Source organism: Pyrgilauda ruficollis, unplaced genomic scaffold (genome assembly GCF_017590135.1).
Source record: "Pyrgilauda ruficollis isolate IOZ18807 unplaced genomic scaffold, ASM1759013v1 scaffold48, whole genome shotgun sequence".
NCBI classification, from domain to species: Eukaryota; Metazoa; Chordata; class Aves; order Passeriformes; family Passeridae; genus Pyrgilauda; species Pyrgilauda ruficollis.
The window spans coordinates 5,654,146-5,675,916 of record NW_024526377.1 but is presented as its reverse complement, the minus strand read 5'-3'; the positions used below and the strand labels follow the sequence as shown (position 1 = coordinate 5,675,916).

General features: G+C 36.4%; 1 protein-coding gene across 2 annotated transcripts in view; it reads left to right on the top strand.

Moving 5' to 3' along the window:
• ZFAT (zinc finger and AT-hook domain containing) overlaps positions 1 to 19,771 on the top strand; it is a 76,147-nt gene extending 56,376 nt beyond the window's left edge. For both annotated transcript variants that reach the window (XM_041479410.1, XM_041479411.1), the window contains exons 13-16: positions 3,695 to 3,813; positions 5,193 to 5,319; positions 7,397 to 7,527; positions 18,563 to 19,771. In XM_041479410.1, coding sequence (XP_041335344.1) covers positions 3,695 to 3,813; positions 5,193 to 5,319; positions 7,397 to 7,527; positions 18,563 to 18,802 — 617 coding nt within the window. In that variant the 3' untranslated portion in view covers positions 18,803 to 19,771. The remainder of the gene's footprint in view (positions 1 to 3,694; positions 3,814 to 5,192; positions 5,320 to 7,396; positions 7,528 to 18,562) is intronic.
• Positions 19,772 to 21,771: the final 2,000 nt, after the last annotated feature.

Below are 21,771 nucleotides of genomic sequence, written 5' to 3'. Positions count from 1 at the left end.
AGGAAGATAACTCAGTTGGGGACTCTCCCTTTAAACTTGCTCTATAAGGGGAGAATGTTTAGCTACAATAAGTAATCTGAGTCTGTCTTGGTTTTATATAACATTTCTTTGTTTCCTTTTGTCAAAAAAAACCCCAAATAACCAAATAATTTAAAAGTAAATATCTATAACAGAGTAGGAATATATAGTATAATTTTATTATTATTTTCACAGGCAGTACAAGTCCATGGGGAGCCTGCAGTTATTTTAATGAAGTAATATTTGCTTGCTCAGTACTCAAAACCTCTATTTTGTAGTCATCCAGATGAAGGAAAAACTCCTCACTATGGGGAGTTTTGTTTAATTTTCCAAATATCTGAGCGCTGCAAGGGATTATTTGTCTGTAGGTTCTTTTAGGAATTGATATGAAAGAATGAATTATCCTAGTAAAAATTAGGGATCATATTTGCAAGGTTTGGAACAAAGAAAATTAATCTTACACTGATTAGGCTTTCCTTCCCCTTTGGGAGCCAGATAAATGCATTTCTGAAGGTAATTCTTTTCCACTGAAACAAAAGAACCGTAAAGTTGTTGAGATGCAAGAGTAGCCTTAAAATGGAGACATTGGAGTGAGATGAGAGAGAAGAGACTTTAACTTTTTCCTGTGGTGGATATCCTTTTCCCTCCACACTGGAACATTGGACAGGATGAAATTCAACAAGGTCAAATGTCAGCTTCTGCCCCCAGGGCGGAGCAATGCCTGGCAGCACTAGTCTAAGTGGGGAGATCAGCCCTGCAGACAGGGATCTCCAGGAGCCAGATTACACATTATGCAGTATGACAAGTAAGTCATATTTGTCATATATGACACCAGGGTGCCTTACAATGTAATAGATGTTAGGAAGAAATTCTTTACTGTGAGGTACTGGAACAAATTACCCAGATAACTTGTGGATGCCCCATGCCTGGAAGTGTTCAAGGCCAGGTTGGATGGGGCCCTGAGCAACCTGGTCTAGTGGAAGGTGTCCCTGCCACTTGGCAGGGAGACAGAACAGGATGATCTTTAACGTCCCTTCCAACCCAAATCTTTGGATGATTCTGTGGGTTTCTGAGCTGCTTGGGCCAGAAGTTGCACCTTGCTGTCTGACAAGCTTCTGTTTAGTTTCAATTACTGTATTCATAGATCTGAAAAGCAATTTGGGAAAATTATTCATGTATTCATATAAAGGAAAAAGACCTTCCAGGCCTGATATTAAACAAATCCTTTGAAATGAAGGGACTGTAGGTGACAAGGAAAAGGAGAGAGTACCAGCAAGCAAAAAGGCTTGAAAAGAAATTGAGAGGGGAAAGTAACAAAGATTAATATCTAATAAAAGCTGTCTATATCTATTTGTATTGTATTCTGCTTTTTATAAGTTACCTACTGAGCCCAGAGTGAATTGCCTCACACTTGCTCATCTCCTCTACTCTCAGTTGGTTTTTGACTGCATTGCAGGCACTGCAAATAAACTTAATTGGAAATATTTATATGAATGTAGACTGCTGGACTGTACTCAAGATTCCTAGAATGAGCTTATAAATAAATGAATGATTCATAGAAGAGGGACTGTGTTCATTGGAGCAACTGCATTGCCAAGGATAGACAGCAGTATTTAATTTCTGGGCTTGTGGTTAGAAATTGGCACCACCCAGGATCAGAGAAATGCTTGGGATTTTGCAGGGTATGTGTGTGTTTCTTTGTTTAAGTACAAGTCTATGATCTGACATTTATTTTAGTATTATAAAGTAATAAAGGAAAACAAACAGCCTAGGAATTTGATATATTCTACAAAGGTGGCAAGAATATTATGCATCACCCACTAGTTTTTCTTCAAGACCCTGTCTATGTGCTCATTTGATGGCTTATTTTGTAGTTTTATTTGCTTTGTGCTGGGCAAGTCACATACAATTTTTCCCAAATTTGTTTCTTTTCTCCTCACTGATACTCCCTCCCATCCTTTATATAAACATTTTGTTTACATGTCTGAGAGACAGAGTTTGGTGTGTGTTTGTACAGCTGCTTGTACAGGCCATATGTGAGGATCCACTTGTGGCCTCAGTGTTGCAGCTCTCATCACATGCTCTCTTTGTACGAAAATGAGAGTTATCTTGTGGAGATTTTAGGCCAATAAATTAAAAAGAGCACATGTTGATGAAAAAAAAGTTGTGGAGCTATGTAAGATCTGCCTGCAGCATTTTGTTCCAAACATCAGTTTTGTTATTGAAAGTAGTAAAGGTGTGTAATTCATTGACACTCTCTGTATGTTACCCATTATTCTAAAAAATTATCTAGAAATTAATTTTTCTGAGCCTCCATATCAAGTCACTGATAGGGAGTTATATGTTACCAGTTGAATTCTGTGCTTCTATTACTTACTATTTAATTAAAGTCATGATGACAAATGTTACAGATTTAATTTACCTGGTGTGTTGTTATAATAATTTTGATATCACAGTAATGCAGAAAAGTGTTCACTGCTTCACAGCAACGTGTTTTTCCTAATATTACAGATTGGTGTGAAATTAATGTGTAATTTCATTTTCTGTAACTGATAATGTTATATAATCTATTCTAATCTGAACTTTTTGAGTTTCCCTTAGTCAAACTACTTCAGTTTTGCTTAGAGATGGAATATTGAGCAACTGTTCTAACAGTGATATTTGATAAAAACTTAGCAAAGAAGAGGGTTAGTGTAGTAATAATATAATGAAAGTAAGTGTCAGTGAAAGTAAGTCTCTCACCCTAGATAGAGACTGGGTGTAGTTACTTTCTGTTTTATCAAAATAAAAATTTTGTTTCTTTTTACCTGGTTACCATATGGTCACTTTCCATTAGTGTAAAATGGGATGTTTTTCCTAATTGCCTTGTTCATAAAGGACTGTGCAGCCAGATCTTGGGTTATAATCATCTTCTGTGGGTCTGTTTGATACCTTGGAATGTGATGGGTGGGAATCATCTTTTGCCACGATGGTGTGGAGTCAGGCTTGTGGTAGCACAGTTCCTGCTATTAGATTTGTTACAGTGAGTTCTGGTCACCTAATGCAACAATTTGTCACATGCAGGTTATTCTTGTTCTCTTTAGTCAATAGAGGGGGAAAAAGAGAAGTACTTACATACATAATTACAAGTGAGATCTGACTTTTTACCAAATGACTTTCATAAGCAAAAGAAGTAAAAGTTCTTTAGTCTTGTGTAAAAAAATTTGGATTCTCATGATTTTATCATGGTTAGATTTTACCTGTAATGCTGCACACTCACACATGAAACACTGTGCTAACTTCTTGCTATGCATCATTTTGTAGACAGAAAACTTTATTTACAGTTTGCATGTTAACATAAATCTCAAGAGCAAAGATATTTGGGTAGAGAGAATATTACATTGTTAATGCTTCCTAGTTTACTTTGCTAATGTAAAAAAAAAAAAAGTTTGTTTTGAAACTTGAGAAAACTACAACAGCTGTGTTAGAGAAGACATATTTAAAAAATATTACTAAGATATGCCACTGATGTGTATGTTAAATATTAACATATTTAATATTGGACAAATGGCTAAAAGAAAACATTTTACAGTTATATGGCTTGATTGAGTTGGGGTCAATTTAAACAGGTTTTTCCTGTGTTGAAAAAGAATTTATATGAAAATAACTCTAATAATTTATTTGTGTTTTCTTGTAGGTGGCATTAAGTGTCCTGTTTGCAGCTTTGTGTACGGTACAAAATGGGAGTTCAACAGGCATCTTAAAAACAAGCATGGAATGAAGTTGGTGGAGAATGATGGGGAGACCAAATGGGAGGTGAAGCAAAATAACAATGGCTTTGACTCTAAGATTTTTTTAAATTCTGGGGAGAAAAGTAAGGATAAAAATAAGAAGTGTGAAAAAATGTGGTTCTGACTTTATATAAGATCAGAAGGTTGTGGGATCTTATCTTTGCTTGAATGCATCCCTCTTACTATGTCTGTTAAATTTTAATATATGGTAGGGTTAACAACCTTGTAAATGCTTATTTTTGCCTTTTAGGCTTCTAGTCTTCTGCAGCAGAAAGGATGAAAGCTTTAGCAAAATAACGTGAAATTGAAAAATTTACTGCATTTTGTAATATGCTGAATATTCACTGGTGTTAACTGTAAGATGAGCAAAACTGCAGAAAAAAGCTTATGTCTTGGTCCAGAGAAGGTTAGAATCTAAAAAACTGAATTTTTAAATTGACCAGCTGAAAAAATGATAATGTTATGCAGAGTACGTGTTCTATGATATGTTCAGCTTTAATCCTGGAGATGCAGAATCTATGGGAAAACCACAGATTTAGACACTTCTATTATTATGATTGGCCAGAGGTGTCTTTTACTCCCCAAGGAGGCTGATTTTGATATCCAGTGAGAGGAAAAGTCAGGAGTCAATTGCAGCTGGCTGACCCCCACAGTTTTAGGCCTCTTCTGCTAAATTTCAGTCTGGCCCCCTTCACAAATCTAATGCCTGATTTGGAAGAGCTGACCTGCAGGTCTTGTCTAACAGTTATTGAGTATCCACACACAGAAGGATAAGTCTTTGAAGAAACACTGGAGTAGGTTCTATTTGTTTAAAGAAGTAGGACAAGCATTTTAAAATGTAACCCTTCAATGTCCTTTATCCATATTCCAAATGATTCTCTGTACACTTTCCCTGTAGCTGCCCAAAGCTGGAAAAATAAGGGGACATCCTGAGTGCAAGAATGACTCTGTTGCTGAATTGGCTATAAAGAAAGAATCCCATCAAAGAAGGAATATATATTGACAGCTTGTCTTGAAAAAAAACTTAGTTTATGGAAAGGATAAGTTTTCTGAAACAAAATGCCATTTTTTCAAGCTTCTGAGGTGTTTTAGCAGATCTGCATTATAAATTCATTTTGCTCAAAAGGTTTTTGCTAAACCCTGGTACAGTACAAGTCTGTTGTTGGTTCTAAGATAACTGCAGCAAAAAGAAGGTCAGGATAACTGCATCCTTAAAGCAACTTTCGAAGTAGAATCTAGAAGAACACTGTGGGATGATTATCCTGTCTCCATATAACACTTTCCTTGAATTCTGTTTCACCCAGTATAGCTCTTATTACAGTATTTGTTGTCCAAACTCATTCCTTATTGTGTTAAATCACTGAAATGAGATTATTCATGCCTTGGCTGGGTTTTGTTTCCAAGTTAACTGCCGAGGTTTCTGAAGAAGCATCCACTCAGTACCTCCATATCACAGAGGCTGGAGAAGATGTCCAAGGCACTCAAGCTGCTGTGGCTGCATTACAGAACCTCAGATACACTTCTGAGAACAGTAAGTTACCTTTTTCCTAGGCTGGAACACAAATATACCTTTTTTTTTCCAAAATACCCAATTGTTTTGAGTGTACTGGGCAATATATGACCCCCTGTAATCTCCTATTAGAAATTATGAAATAAGTCATCCAGAATTTACTTCTGGGGGGTTATATTTTCTTAAAGTATAAATGAGAAATTATAATTCATTATGAATTCCTATATCCTGAAGTCATTAATACTTATCACTGCCTGTTTTGCACTTTATTATTAGCTGTGTGGAATTTCCTGCCTATATTATCAAATATGCTGTGAAATTAGCTATCTTGCCAGAGTAGATGGTGTGTATCTAATGACAATTCTCTGGCTATTATTTTTCTCCCTCTCTGGCTTTAGTCAGGAGTGACATGGTGGAATAGCTCATTTACCACATTCCCAAGACAGCACTAACAATCTCCATTTGGTGGTACACAAAACTAAGTGAGCAATTCTGTATCAGACTGAGAAGGAAAAGAGCAGCATTAGATAACGTCTGCCAAGTGGGAAATAACAAAAACCAGGAGAAAATAAAAAAATGCCCAGATTTCTGAGAGTGTTAAAACACCAGAGACTAGAGTAGGTGTTCCTATGTGTTTTGTTTTTTTTTTTTTATAATTTTAATACATATGAATAAATGCCCTGGTTATGAGAAGACAACATTTTACAATGGTTTACCATTGTAGTCTTAATAGTTCACAATACAGATACATGTCAAAAACTCTCAGTTTTTATGGATTTTCCAAGCATGTTGCAATTAAATTACATTATTGCCAGTTTCTGTATATTACTTTTATGAGTTGAGATTCTGAATAAGTGAAAACTTCTTGAGAACTTTTCTTAAACTTCTGTATATCTAAATTAAAATAAATATTGTCATGGAATGTACTGTACATAGCAGTCTTTATTTTAAGCATGAAGATATAATTTTTTGAGTAATCTTCCTTTTAGAGCATCCAATTTCAGGTACTCTTCCAGCATATTCCTCTTAGTATAAAAACAGTAGTATCTCGTCTAAAGGCACTTTTATAGTTAAAAAAAACCCCGAAGCAAGCAAACCTTTTTCAGTACTCAGATACACTTGTTTCTTACATAAATTACAAGACATAACTGCTTTCTATTTGAAATTTAATTATCTAACCTAGACTACCTATACTATCACAATATCAACCTCAGTTTAAAAGAGTTTAACTCAGGAAATTAGGTTTATTTTATTTTCTACCTTTTTTCTATCTCTGACAGTGATTAAAGCAAATAAAAGGCAGCTTTACGTGGCCCTGACAGTTTCTTTCCCTGTCTGACATCTCCCTCCTGCTGACATTGGGCATGTAGGAATGGTGGGCCATTGGTGGGAATTTGTATTCCTGCGTAACAAAAACCATTTTTCTGCACTCAGGTCTTTCACGCCTTGTGAGAAGTGAGAGTATAACTATAAATGTTTTGTTTGGGTTTTTTTGTAAACATCCCTTTCCTTTGGCAGGGCTAGACACTTCAGAGAGTGTTTTAAAAAGGACAGACATGTTCTGATCCAGTGTTTATAAAGTGATCAGTATGAGTTTTCCCAAGCAATTAACCTTTTCCTTCAGCAGATTAGTGATAAAACTTCTTCATTTAGGTTGAGGGGTTTTGCAGAGGATCGGACAGAGGGTAAACACAGGTTTCTAAAATACCAAGTGGCTGTTATGGTTATAGGTATACAGGCAGGTTCTGTGTAAGGTGAATGTCTGGTAAATACACATTTGGATTTGTAAAGTCTTGCAGCTTCCTAATTTGCAATTCCCGCTATGACTTGTGGCTGTTGTTTCTTTATTCAATGTACTCTTTTAGATCTCTTTCAAATAGGCATAGAAATGATCAGTGTGGCTGCACTTGCTGACTCATGCATCCTTGGGCAAATTTATTTTGTGAATGCTTCCCATAGATCTGTTATTAAAATGTCACATTATGGAGCTTTTTGAATTGTACCAACAGCTCTGTGCGTCAGGGCTGTGCTGTTTGATTCACATAGCCCCAGAACTGTTCTCCTGTGATGATCTTATGGCTGCTGTCTTTTTGATAAGGTGAAAGACTGGATCCAACAGCTGTAAACATCCTGCAGCAGATCATTGAGTTGGGTTCGGAGTCCCACGATGCCACTGCAGTGGCTTCTGTCGTTACCATGGCACCTGGCACGGTGACAGTGGTGAAGCAGGTAAGAGCTCTCTTCTTCTCTAAACCAGCCACATTTAATTTTCATATATTTACTGTGAAATGGGGGTTACTTTGTAAGAGATAAATTTTAAATGATCATTCAAGACACATAGAGAATTTTTCCTGATTTTTCGCTGGGTGTTGTGTTTACATGCCCATACATGTACATGTTTATGCATATATACACATATATCTTTATACATCTAAAAATGCATGCAGTTTTGTATGTATATAAAATATGAATGAATAAATACATCTGTATGTGTATGTAGGTATGTGTGTGAAAATACAGCTTTTTTCTAGCAGGTGTTTTCAGGCTTTATAAAATAATGTACTTATATTTTGTGCAGACAATGCCATTGTCATCTAAAAGATTCAGGTGGTCCTTGGTGCAGCAAGCAAAAGGAAATAATTTTCAATTTGTGGTGCCTGTTGGGTTCACACATCAAGACTTTTGCTCAGTATTTCCTCATCACAGGCATCTTGTAACTGCCATTTTTCGTTCTCCTCTCAGTGTTCTTTAAACTCTGCTTGTTCCTTCTCTTTCAGCACAGCTCTTTGCTTATCCCTTTCCCCACTGATTCACTGGGGTCTCTGCACTCAGTGGTTGACAGGTGAGGGAAGGAAAGTACATGAGAAGTTTTAACTTCCCAAAGAGTTGAAGTAATTCTTTTTATTTAAATGAACCAGAACTGATTATTCTGAGTGCTAAAACTAACTTTTGAGTTCAGCATTTTTTGAAGTGTTTTGAACAGCAAGTTCATGAGAGCTCCACAGAAGTGTGAAGTTCATGGTCTGTGAAATACTTGGATAATTCCTAAGCTTGCTGGTCAGATGTCACAAAGACAAGGCAGAATTTGAATTCAGAGCATTTTCAGATGTTCCTTTGCAATATTTAACAGGTATTTTGACTAGAAACTATGTAAGAGTTTAGAGCTTTTTTTGTAGAATAACATACCCAAACTTGAAAACTAAATTCAGTCATTAAAGAGAAGAGACAGTGTGGTCCAATTATGTACAAGTTTCAAAAAACCTTTTATAGTACAGAAACTACCAATGTGCATGCTGTGCTATAGAGATGACCTGTTTAGGGGTTGAATGCAGTATTAGCAATTGGTGTTTGTCAATATTATTGAAATTAGTTCTTCCCTAAAGAAATTAATCTTTTGAGGCTGTTGTACTAAAGGTATAGGAGGAAGTGGCTTCTGAGGGAGAGCTGCCTAGAAAATGTTTTGATATCTGAGTATTAACTTTAAATATACAGGTATTAACTCTGATCAATATCTGAGTCATCATAAGATCTATTAACTTCTTTGTTGGACCCTCTGAATTTACTGGTAACTTTTGCTAAGTAAATATTTATATTCCAAATTAATTTTCTTCTTCACTTTTCAATCCATATTCTAGCCTTTTGAGTTTGCAGACTGCCAAGCCTTATTCACTTCTTTTTCCCTGTACACATCAGTGATTCTCAATGATATCACACTCTTACAAGCACCACTCCTACATTAAATGAAATATTGAATTCTCTGAGCACAGAATCTCTTTGTTACTTTTCTTTTTTTGCCCCCATTCCCCTCCATTTAGAATCTTTTACGTTTTTAAAATTTTTCTTTTCATTTTTCTCTTTTTTCTTTTATTTTTCTGTAAAAATTGGGTTTTTTATCATAGTCTGGTCTGTTATACAGCTGTAGTTACTTTCTAGCTCTTGTCTTCCCACCAGAAAATTGCCCCAGAGTTACAGGAACACCCAATTTTAATCTGAGGGAAAGAGGTCTTTAAGTGTTATTAGCTTTACTTTAATCCTCCCCTATTAGAAACTGTCAGGTTTTTTTCTTCAATACTGAGTTGCTTTCTGTGGGATACCCCTCATTTGTAGCTATGACTTGGTTGGGTTTTAATTATCATAGGTTCCTAATTGTTAACCTTGAAGTGACCTTTAGATATGTTCATATTTCACTTTCCTGCTGGGAAATGCATTCCACACTTTCTTCTGTGACCTTCAGCTTCTCTTGTGGATTGTGAGACAAAGAATTCATTCAGGGTGTCAGCAATCTATCGACATCATCTGTCACTGAATTTCCACTCCTGTTCTTTAATGGCCTCACAGAGTTCTTGCTTAGCAGCTTGGATCCATTTTTTCTTTCCTTAACAACATTTATTGTAGTTGTCCTGATTTCTATGCTGTTTGATTTTTTCTTTTTCTCTAAGGACATACATTACCCATTTCTTATATCAGTTCTTACTTGCAAATCTCATTTTTAACAACTTTGCTTCATATTTCTCTATTTGCACCAAGAAATCTCTTCTAATTCTAAACTACTAGAATGTTTCAAAAGGATTTTTTTTTTTTTCTCTAAGTGTTACACTATGGTGTTCCTATTTTTTCTCCTTTTTCCTCCTTGGAAATTTTTTTCTCCCACAGCTGTTCTCGTCCTTACTTTAACTCATAAAATTCCCATTTACAGTTTATCCTTAAAATCCTGTATAAATCCAGCTGAAATTTCAGTAAGGCTGCTATGCTCGTGCTTTAGCACTTCCCTAACCTGTGTGCTCACATACCTTCAGTGTGCTGTGCTTGTAGAGCTTCAGGTTAATGCAAGAATTCTGCCTCCAGAAACAAACTCTGTATTTATCCCTAAGTCCTTTTCAGCATCTTGGAAGATACATGGTGTATTAATTAGGTCTAACTGGTTTAATTTTAAAATTGTTTTCTACTAGGTCACAGGACATAAAGGATATTGTGTTTGAGGGGTTCTTCTGTTAAATTATTGTTCTGCTTGTATTCTTACTGCAAGTACACTAAATTATAAGTGCACATTATAATGGAGGTGAAGTAAAGATCAGATTGTCCTTCACATCTCCTGAATTGCATGCCAAGAACAAAATTTCAATTCTGACTTAGGGAACTTCATATTTCTTGTTTGTATGAATGATTATATTAAAGAAAAAGCTTTGACAACCTTATGACAGTCATAGTTGCAACCAATTCCAGCCAGAACTGGGATTTATCTTAGTAATTTAAACCCCAAAAATGCAAAGTTAGCCCTGCTTAGCTTGGATTATGTTTGGTAAATAGGAATCATTGTTGGCTCTGTTAGTGTCATGTGTATGAGACCATTCCAAGGTTTTGTCTGGAGCCTGAAATGATTTTATCTTAATTTTGCCTGTGAGTCAGTATACTAATCTGTTATCAAAGTTATATTTTTCTAATTTGGGATAAATCCAGTTGTGTGAGCTCTGAAAATATGCAGCTGCTAAGGAGTGTAATATAAATATCAAATGCCTGAGAAAAAAAAAAAGTTAGTAATGTGAAGTTTTACCAATATGATCTGAGACTGGCAGAAATCCCCTTTGAAGGTTTGATCACAGTGTGGCAGGAGAAGTCCATCCTTGTTCAGTTACTAGGGATCCACTCTGGATCTCTGTAAAAGAGCTGAAAAGAGCTGATGAATGTATTTCTTCATGGCAGGACATTTGAGTTGTTCTGCTCTGCTTAAAGGTAAAAAAGGTGGCAAGGTGGGAAAAAGGAGAGAGGAAAGAGTGCTAAGTTTGAAGAACAATGAGGAAAGAGGCTAATAATTGCTTAGAAAAGCCAGGAAATACTCTTCATATTGGATGGTGAATATAGGCAAGACACTGGGGAGAAAGGAGTTTTGTGGTAACAGCACATGGGAAGGTGAAGGGGCTGGAAGGGTAAAACAAGACACTTTCTGCACATTCAACTCTGTGTCCTATTACACATGTACTTTTGCCCTTGTGCCTTAGGGTGGAGATTGATTCATTTGGTTTTTTATTTATTTTGCTAGAAGAGGCTGTTCAATCCATTATTTACAGGGGTGGAGTATTTTCCTGGCTTACATGCCAAGCATAAGCAGGCAGGCCAGTATCACAAACACCCTTGATTTACAGTCTCTGCAGGCCTGTCTTCAAAGACTTGTTTTTCACACAAAATCTGTGTGTTAAATCGAACAGAAATAGTGTTTCACTACAAACTGCCTTGATGTTTAGTTGTTTTTGTCAATTAGAATGTACATCAAACAAGGATATTAATTGTTCCATAAAAAGTTTCTTCCAAGTTAAACATTTGTTTGATTTAAATACTGAGTTTCTTGTGAGGAAACATTACCCTCAGAAATGAACAGCCCTGATAGGTTATTTTTTGCAGAGGAGATTCTTTCAGTGTGTAGTGCTTTAAGTAACTCTCCAAGGAAACAATATTCAAGGTGCATATTCTTGGTTTCACAATATATGAAGAATATCCTTAAAAGCTTAGTTCCTGAATCACTCACTGCACTGACCAGAACATCAGAAGTGTTTCCTCTTCTTGGTCTGTGTCCATCAGCTCTAGTTTCTCTTCTAGTTGTTGCTCTTCCAATTCCAGTGTTTGTTTATTCCAGCAGGAATGTTTAATGGGAGCAAGATAGTACCTGATTTAATTCATTTATTTTTTCATAAATGCAGTTTATTTCTTTTATCAGATCTCTTTGACACAAAGAGTTGAAAGCATGTAGGGTTCTCTATCCAAATATGAGGTGTTATTTTTGCCTCAAATTACTACTACAGAGCAGTAGAATTTTGAATTGCAAACCAAAGGTTTACATTGGTATGCGCTGTTGTAACCAGTTAAGTTTAGTTTCATGTTGTCTGTTTTTTAGGGTTTTCCTCATTTAGATAGTGATGGACAAATTTGCTGGTAATTTGTTTCTTTCTTACACCTGTGATACTGCACTGGGTTTGTGTGCTCTAGAACCATCACTTATAGCTCACTCTGAAGATGGCTGAGAAGTTTGTTTTAATCACTAGTCATTATTATTAATCACTAAGGTGATTATATGAGCCTTTCTGCACAGTTGTTCATCAGAAGTCCACTTTGTTTCTCAACTCTGTGGGATGTCTTTCCTATTTTCCAAGCCAGAGAGCTGATTTCCTCCTCAGGACCATTCTGGGGTCTTGCCTGCAGGTGAATACCTAAAGGTGCCAATTTGTTCTGAATGATGACTCCTCTATGGTTTCTCATTTCAAACTTTTAGCTACAATGGTTGTCCAAGCCATCATTATTTTATGCTTCAGTTAACTCTGATAATCCTTTTTCTGACATTCAGAGTTTATGTTTTGTCCCTTTTGTATTCTTTCAGAAAAAAACCTCAAAGATTACTTTCTCTCCTCTTCTTGTCATTGCCTTCTCTTATCCTGTTTACTTGATGTTCCTTTTTATACCACATCAAACAAAATCTTGTTTTCCTTTCCTGAATTTTTTTACTCCTTTCCGACTTAAGAGTCCCATTTCTCATTAGCTGTAAAGATTTTGTCTCCTACCTTTGCTCAGTCCATGAAGATTTAGTTGCTTATTACTTTTCTCAAACAAATTTCTAATGCCTTCTTCCATATTGTGCTTAGTTGTGTGGATTTTTAATGAGGAGCAATTTGAACCTCATTGTCTTCTCATCATATTTTTGACAAGTAATTTGACAATTACTTGTCAAAAATATGATGGCAGCAATTATTTGTGAATGGGCTGTTGTATATTGACACTAATGCCTGGCACATTGAACTACCACTGTCTCATTTGTGCTTTACTCTCTCACCTCCCTTTTTCTAGGTCTGCTTACTTTGTCTTGTTTTATGCTGAAATGATACTGAAGTTATAAGGCCTTTGGGGCATGAACTCTTTTCATGTAGCATAGCTGATACAATCCAAGTCCTGATCCAAAGCACTACATAAATATTAACAATATAAGTGCAGGAGTTGGCTGCTGAATTCTCTTTCTTTTCCTTCCACTCAGAAAGATGAGACAGGACTGATGTTTTTACTACTTCTGTAGACTGAAGAGAAAGGTTAAATCTATTTCTGAAAAGGATAGTAACCTATTTTTAACTTAGACATAATGTGTTCTGGAGAATAAGTATATCAGCTATTACAATAACTAAACAGATCTCTATCAGAAGATAACCAGAAAATATTGGATTTCCATGTGTTTCACCCTTTATTTTAGTCGCTTTCATCCTTTTATTCTGTGATCTCTTCAGGCTCCAGTAAAAGCCTACCATGGTAAGTCACTTTCTTCAAAGTGACAGCAGTAGGAAGGCAGAGCAAAGATTATATATCAGCTCAAAGCAGATCACAGAAAAGAATGTTATAGCAAAGCACATCTTCAAAAGTAAATACCTATTATTAGCATGGCTGTCACATCAGAGGCTGCTGAGCATACAAGGTGTGCTTTGGCAGCACATCTTGTATTCAGTCTGCTTGGATTGGTCCTGATGTGATGATGGGTGCTGGTGGTAATCTAGAAAATTTGCCAGCACAGGGAGTTATGTACATGTTGATTGTCAATTTTGTAGTTGCTTTAGAACATAGAGCAGTCTGATGCTTCCTGTGGCAGTAACAGCAATGGAAAGTTTTCAGTGGGGCAGATGGGGCTGAGGAGTTCTGATCTCTGTAAGGTACAGATCAGTCAAAATCTCAGTCAAGATCCCTGTCCTGTTAGAGCTCCTAAAACAATGGCAATGTTGCCATTCTGCCTCAAAAAGAGGTGGGGTGTTTCGCCAGATGAATGCCATGTCCAGCCACAGTCCCTCTGTCAGGATATATTCAACCAGCCAATTGCTAAATTTTTTAAAAATCTGCATCAACATTATGAAGATTTGTTTGTCCCCTTGCTGTTTTTATTTTATGCAAAGCAACTCTTTCATATTCAAGCCTCTTATTATTCCAAAACCATTATGCACCAGATTGTCTTTGTTTTGTAGCTCATTATAGAGATTCAAATGATCAAATTACAGACTTTTCTGTGTGTCTTTTTCACACAATATAACTGTATGTAAACCAGAACTGGGAAAGAGTTGAAATTATTCAAATGATGCTGAACAAAGATTGTAGGCACCAATGTAAGCTGACACATGACATATCCAGGTGCTCTCTGTGATCTAAAATGGTTATATAATTTTCATTTTAATCCTTTCTGCAGATATTTTGTATATTTTCTTACTAATGTTTTATGATATAAATTGGAGCATCTGCAGCCTAGTGTAAGGTTTTGAAAATCTGAAAGATCTGTGTGATTAACTTTTCTGCTTCATGGTGAACTGAGAAGCAGCATTCAATCTGAAATCAAGAGAGAGATTCCACTGAGGATTTGGGGACAGGCCCAGCAAAACTATTTTGGGCACAATGGACCTGGAAGTCCTGCTGACTTCAAGTAAAATTGAAGATGCTACAGTATTTCATAAAATGAGCTCTAGAGTAAGGAAAAGGCTTTAGCATCTTACTGCAAATATTTTTCTTACTCCTTTTCAGGAAAGGGAAGACGCATGTTTTCCTTAATGGCTTAAATTCATTTATTTCAAATTTAAAAATACTTTCTTGTTTTGAGAGAAAGAGATTCCTCTAAGAGAGACCTATTTGTAATGACTACTTCCATGTATTTGGATAGTCCTTGGATATGTAAATTAAGAACATTTGGAATTTGAAGATGTTGAGCTTCTTATGAAAGCATGGTGGTGAAAGTCCCATTGGCTTTTGCGAGAGACAGATTTAGTTAATAAAGAATATTTATGCAGGTACTGACTTGATTTAATGTGCCAGCTGTGTGTGGCTTCAGCTCCTTGCTGTCATTCTTTAATGAAGGATAAGCAGACAGATGCTTTTCAGCTGACTCTCAAACAGAAAAGAGGTCTTGGATGCTGCTCTTCAAAAGATTTCAGAAGCCAATAAAGAGAATTGAGTGTGGTGACTTCGTTCATTCAGATGGCAGCTGTCCCACTGTTTCATCAATTTGAGGGATGTAAATTAACATTTTGAGATTATTCCCTGTGGAACAATCTAATAGGAACCAAGCAGAAGCATGTAAACATTGAACTGATTTGAAATGTAAATATCCCAAATAATGTGGTGATTTGTCAAACTAAAAGGATTACAGATAGCTGTCCAAAAAAGATACTGGAAGCTAGAAACACCAGAAATAAAGGCATTAGTTTTCTTTACCCTGCATGACAAGGGTAATAAACCCACATCGATAAACTCAGGTAGGGAGTTTAAATTAACTTTCTTTATTGGCCATTTTCATTTCAAAAGGATATAAAACTGAGTAAGTATTAGATTGCTGCTATTGAATTGAATGAGATTCTGCTTTCATTTCATTTTTGTGTCAACTATGCTTTATTTATTTTCCTCTCTTCATTATTTACGTACATTCACAGAGCTATATTTAAAATTATTTATGGGGTTTTATTTAGAGTGACAACAGTGAGATCCATCTCAAACTGTGTTGTGCATTCTTGCAGCTCTTAGCAAATGTAGTGTAATTTTTCTGGCCTGAGGCATGTTGTCAGAGGGTTATGTGTAGTGCACTAAAACAAGAGGGATTAGTGTATATCGCATAATTATAGGGCCACATTTTAGACACCCCTATTTCTGTGTTTGAGCATCTCTAGATCAAGGGCTGTAATTGTGAGTTGATTCATAACAAGCTGTGAGATTCTAATGATCTAACATTTTTAACTGCAGCTTCCTATCTGAATTCAATGGTGATTAGACTTCTCATGGCCTGTTGCAGTATTTATTAGTAGATTTTGTGTGTCCTTAACTTCCACAGAGCTGACAGTGGAGCGAGTACCCTCAGGAAAGAGGACAGGACAGTTATGAAAAGGGAGTTTGGTATAAGAATGCACTAAAGCTCAGTTGCTTTCAATAGAATTTAGGGTTTCTTTAATAATTAAAAAATAAAAAAGGGTGCATTAAGAGCAGCAAGTGACAAAAGTTTGCATTTCTATAGGTTTTTTTCATGATTTAGCTTTTCAAAGAGAGGCTCAAGCTTCCATTAGTGAGGGGTGAAAGGGCCTTATAAAAAGAGCAAGTGATTTTTGACAGATAGGGAAAGGACAAGGGGGCTTGTTTATAAACTCAGAAAGGAGAGACTTAGATTAGATGTTAGGAAGAAATTCTTTCCTCAGAGGGTAGTGAGGCATGGCAACAGATTGCCCAGAGAAGTTGTGGATGCCCCATCCCTGGGAGTGTTTGAGGCCAAGCTGGACTGGCCCAGTGGGACGTGTCCCTGCCCATGGCAGAGGGATTGGAACTAGATGATCTCCAAGTTCCCTGTCAATCCAAACTATTCTGAGTCTATTCTATTCTTTGGTTCTATGATACCTGCATTTTGAGACAACATAAATTGTTATTTCTGAGACTGGTTGCAAATTTTACTTGTGTCAAGAAAACATCCAGCATCATCTACTTGTGTTGAGCTTGAACTTCAGCAGGAGCTGTTTAAACTGTATTTCAAATACAACTTTTGGATATGTTTGATAAAAGAATGTCAAAAGGACTTCATTCCACTCCGGTATTTTTTATCCCCATAAACAGAATCCTGTGCATGAAGCCAGAGTGGGCATTTGTGGTTACAACTGTGTTGTTGCATTAATGGCCAGATTCCCTTTAGATGTTAAATCTTTCACCAGATAAAATCCACATTTATTTCATTACTATATTACAGCTATACTGACTTCAGGCCCTCTGAATAATTTAACACCTGGACATACTTGTTATTGTTCAAGAAAAAGCTTCCTATAGCCTTATTCATTGAGTGAAAGTTCAGAGTGCTGTGAAGTCCTAAGGGGCTTGTGAATCTCTGAAATCTTCTGACAGGTATTTTAAACACGAAATATAAAAGTTATAAGCAAAGTCACTGTGTAACAAAGAGAATGGTTGCTTAGGGGAAAAAAATTAAATGAGGAAAGAACATCAGGAAAACAAACATATAGAGCCTATTTTTCTCCTTGCATGTCTCTAAGGGACCAAATAATCCTTGGAATTTCCACTGTAGTTCTTCCCTTCTGTTCTTCTGTTCCCACTCCCTTCTTAAACAGCATTAATGATCTCAATAATATTTACTTGTATTCGATTGTGCTACTGCTGTTTACTTTTGAGCCAGCTTCTAAAAAAAAAAATTTAAAAAAATAGCCCTTTCTAACTGCTGTAACTTAGATTCCACACTTCATAGAATCTACCATGTCTGACATCTTCTTTCTAAGATCACTCAAGAGTTCACTGCTCCAGCAGACAGACCCATCAATATGGTTTGGATTGGAAAGGACTGTAAAGATATCTCATTCCAACCTTCGTGCCATGGGTAGGGACACCTTCCCCTAACAAATGCTTTTGCATGTGTCCTGCATACTGAAAAATTGCTGTTCCATTCTCTCCTTAAAAGTAGATTATTTTATCATTTATACATGAGAGAATGCATTTCTTCCATATGACTTACAGTTTCCTGATTTATTTATACTTGTCTGGAGTACTTTGCATAGGAATTTTATATGGGTCTACTAGAGGATTAAGATTTGGTTTTGCATTCTAGTATGTAGTGTATTTCAGTAATTGACAGGCACTTCTATGAATTTGGAATTCAACACCAGATTGTGTTGCTTTTTAAAATTTTGACAAGAAGCAAAATGTTCAGTAAAAAAACCTTTATTTTCACTTGTTTCTGTCACTCTCCTTTCAATAATATAAACATTGCTGCCTCACAAACAGTAGGCTTAAGGAACCTATTTGAGTGATATTTATATTTCACATTTTTCTAATAAAGTCTGTTAAGGTTTACAGTGAAATTTGCACTTCTAAGAGCAGCCATTGGCTAGGGAGAAAAGGAAAAGTGGGTACAGTAGGTGTTTTTTCACATGGCTTTGGATGGGTTCTCAACTCAGTGCTACTAGAGGAATTGAGTTTGGATTTATTTAAATAAAAGCAGTTTTGAATGAGTGACTACTGAGAGATTAAAGCTATCTCTAAAGACCAGTGTTCCTGAAACTTTGCAGCTCTCTGTGCCCAGAACTGAGATGCTGTGTTGGTGCTTTCAGTATTCTGCCTAGCTACACACTCATTAATCAAAAGTGCTCGCATTTTCTGCAAAACTGACATTTTCTTTCAAAACTGCGTGATGGCTAATTTGTGTGCTGTATTTCCATTAATCATCACAACACCAGGTACTTCTTGGGAAGGTGAAATTTCTGTAAGCTCTCCACTGTCTCCTCAGGTGAAGGAAGAGGAGCAGTCAGCCAACCACACGCTGATGATCCAGGAGACGCTGCAGCAGGCGTCGGTGGAGCTGTCGGAGCAGCATCACCTGGTGGTGTCCTCGGATGAGGTGGAGGGCATCGAGACAGTCACTGTCTATACCCAGGGAGGGGAGGCTTCAGAATTCATTGTTTATGTTCAGGAAGCTGTGCAGCCTGTGGAGGAGCAAGCTGTGGAAGAATCAGTGCAGGAGCTCTAGAGAACAATGCTCAAAGGAGATGACTTCTTGATTTGCCAAAGCCAGAGGTTGGGATTTTTTATCCCAACCAAAAGCAAGCAAGCTGATGGATTTTCAGTTGATTTGTGAAGTGATCTCACTGGTTGGATAGTATCAGTAACTTAGATGTATTATGTGCAAAACCTTCTCAGACTTGTTTTTTTCTAGAAAATGCTTTTAAGGAAAAAGTATTCTTCCCTTCTTAGAAGATCTCTCACTTGATTCCTGTAAATTCGTACAAATATTGTCTGTTCAAAACTGTGGTATCCCATGATAAAAACCATCTGTAAAGATAGCTAGAGTGTCTGGAAAAGTCCATACCTCCCATTTCGTACATGCTTCATATGTTCTTGACTTGGCTGGAAGCAAAGTTGTTTTTTCTGTAATTTAAAAGGGCCTCTTAGCTCTGAGTACATGCTTAGAAAGTGTCTGCTGAGTTGTGGATCTAACCCAAACAAAGGCTTGAGTTTTAATTAGAAACACACCACAGATGGACTGTAGTTTATACCTGTGAGATGATCCTTTGAGTTTGGGAGGTACTTAAAGCCATATGTGATAATTCTGGGTATCAGTAGGATGACTATTATTTAGCTGTTTGAATAACGATAACTGTTTCCATCCCACTGGTATATATAAGGTGAAACCAAAACTGTCAAATCAAGGAAATATTCTTTTGTTTTTAAGAAAAAAAATATATTCAAAAGATTTGTAAATGCTATAAGAGATGTATGTTCATATGTTTTAAACAGACATGCTTGTAAATATGACTGTGTGAAAAAATTTGTACAAAAAGCTTAAGTAAATATTGACGAGAATCAAGATATTCTTAATTATGCATGTATATAGTTCCAGATTTTTCTTCATGAATCTTGAATTGTTTCTGGGTTTAATATTTTTAAATTTGAGCTATAAAAAATATTAATAAATAAAAAATTGTCTAATGTTTTCTTCTAATGCTTCAATTTCTTAAGTGTTGGTTTCCCTTTTGTAGCTAATTAAAAAGTGCTGATGTGCCTTCACTCTGACAAGTTATTCCTCCAGTTAGTAGTCTCTTATCAAGCAAGTGCCACCATGAAATACAGGCAGACCTTTCTATGTGATTTAACTTATTTATGGGCGTCCTGGATAAAAAAGTGGAAAAAAGCTTTTACTAAGTGGTTGTAATGTAGTGAGTTGGTTGCCAGCATCCTCTGAGTCTGCTGAGTTCTCTTGGTGCTGGGCAAAATCAGAGTGCAAACCTGTAGTGACAGTTTCTCCCTTAGCTGTGGCAATGGGCAGTTTAAATTTGTTAATGGAAAAGAACTGAGACTTGCTTGACTTGGGTGGCAGCTTTGTTTCCTCTGGTTTCATCCTGAGGGTGCACCAGGAGCCCCAGGGATGCTGGTGGAGACCTTGTTGCCATTTTGTGTCACTGACCAGAGCTGGTCACAAGTGTCAGGGTTGATTCTGTGTCTGTTCAGTAAACTTGGCAAGAACGAGCCATGAAATGTTTAGTAACATTTGTAATGTGGTAGAAACCGATGCATCAAATGTATCAGTATGATTAATCTGGATAAGAAACTGTGTTTTTGTAATTACTGGTTGAAATTCAGTGTTGATTTACAAGAACAATGCTGTTATCTAGAAGAGAAGAAAGCAGTCTCAAAAAAAACAGAGTTTCTTGAAACAGCCCATTTGCTGCTAAAACCATTTTAGAACCTCATGATTACATATGGTAACAGTGGTGAACTTAGTGTAAAACCTCTCTGAAAAGGGGACAGAAATATTTTTTTATGCATCACTCAAGAATACTGAAGTACATTGTTTCAGACTGACTGAGTAATTCTGTCTGGAAGAGGTGTGGCTGTATTGGACAAAGAGTTTTGGGTTTTTTTTTTAAATTCCAGTATAACACAGCCGTACATACCTATGTAATTAAATGCTTGAATTGATGAGTTATATCACATTTTCCTATACTAAATCATAAACACTTATGTGAATTTTATGCTTCCTTTTTATTATTATCTTAAAAATACTTTTCAATTCAGGTCTTTTTTCCCCCCAACTCTGCCTCCTATGACTAAACAGAACAAATTGTTTTTACTTTTAATAGCATGTTTTCCAACAAGATTACAGAAGTGACATTGATACAATTCAGAGTTTCAAAACAATTAATATTTTTAATTCTTCTAAAGTTATAAATTTCTTAGTCCACACAGCATCTTAGCACTGCTGTATAGAATATGAACTACAACCATTCAATATTAATAAAGGAAAATGATTTCACATTCCAATAATTTGCTTACAACATGGACATGTGCTTTATAAATTTTAAAAAAACCCAAGCCAAACCCAAAACACAGGAGAAAACCTCTTGCATCTCAAGAATGAGCAGTCCTCTTGGCACAGTAGAGAAAGGAAGAATGTAGCAAAAATCATACTGCAAGATATTCAGTTGTTCAAATGATTTAAGATCCAAGTGGGCAGAAAATCTGGTGTGTGAGGGAATCTTTTGGAGCTGTGTTTGCATGATCAGGACTTGCAGGATCAGGATACTTTGCTTGAATTCTTCACCTGTGGAGGAGTCTGATCACAGAAGGTTCAGTGAAGTGTCAATGGAAATGTGGAAATTGACCCAGTGAGGAAGTTTTACCTTTCTGGCCCTTGTAAAATTCTAACCCTTGTGACAAAAGCATACTGAATGTTTGAGACTGACCACTCAGGGAGAACTTCTTTCCTAAGTCCCACCTAAAATTTTATGGAGGTAGAATTATCAACCCATATTATGCCCTAGCAGACTGCAAGCCTGTCTTGTCTTGCCTACACCTAGAGTTGTATTTATGTAAGAGCAGTGAGACTCAGTTGAGGACTCTGCTACTAGTATTGAATAAAAATAAGGTTCATTTTTTATTTTGTAATTCTTTTGATCTGTTAATAAGGATGACTGCTATCAGCACTCACAGAGCAGAGCT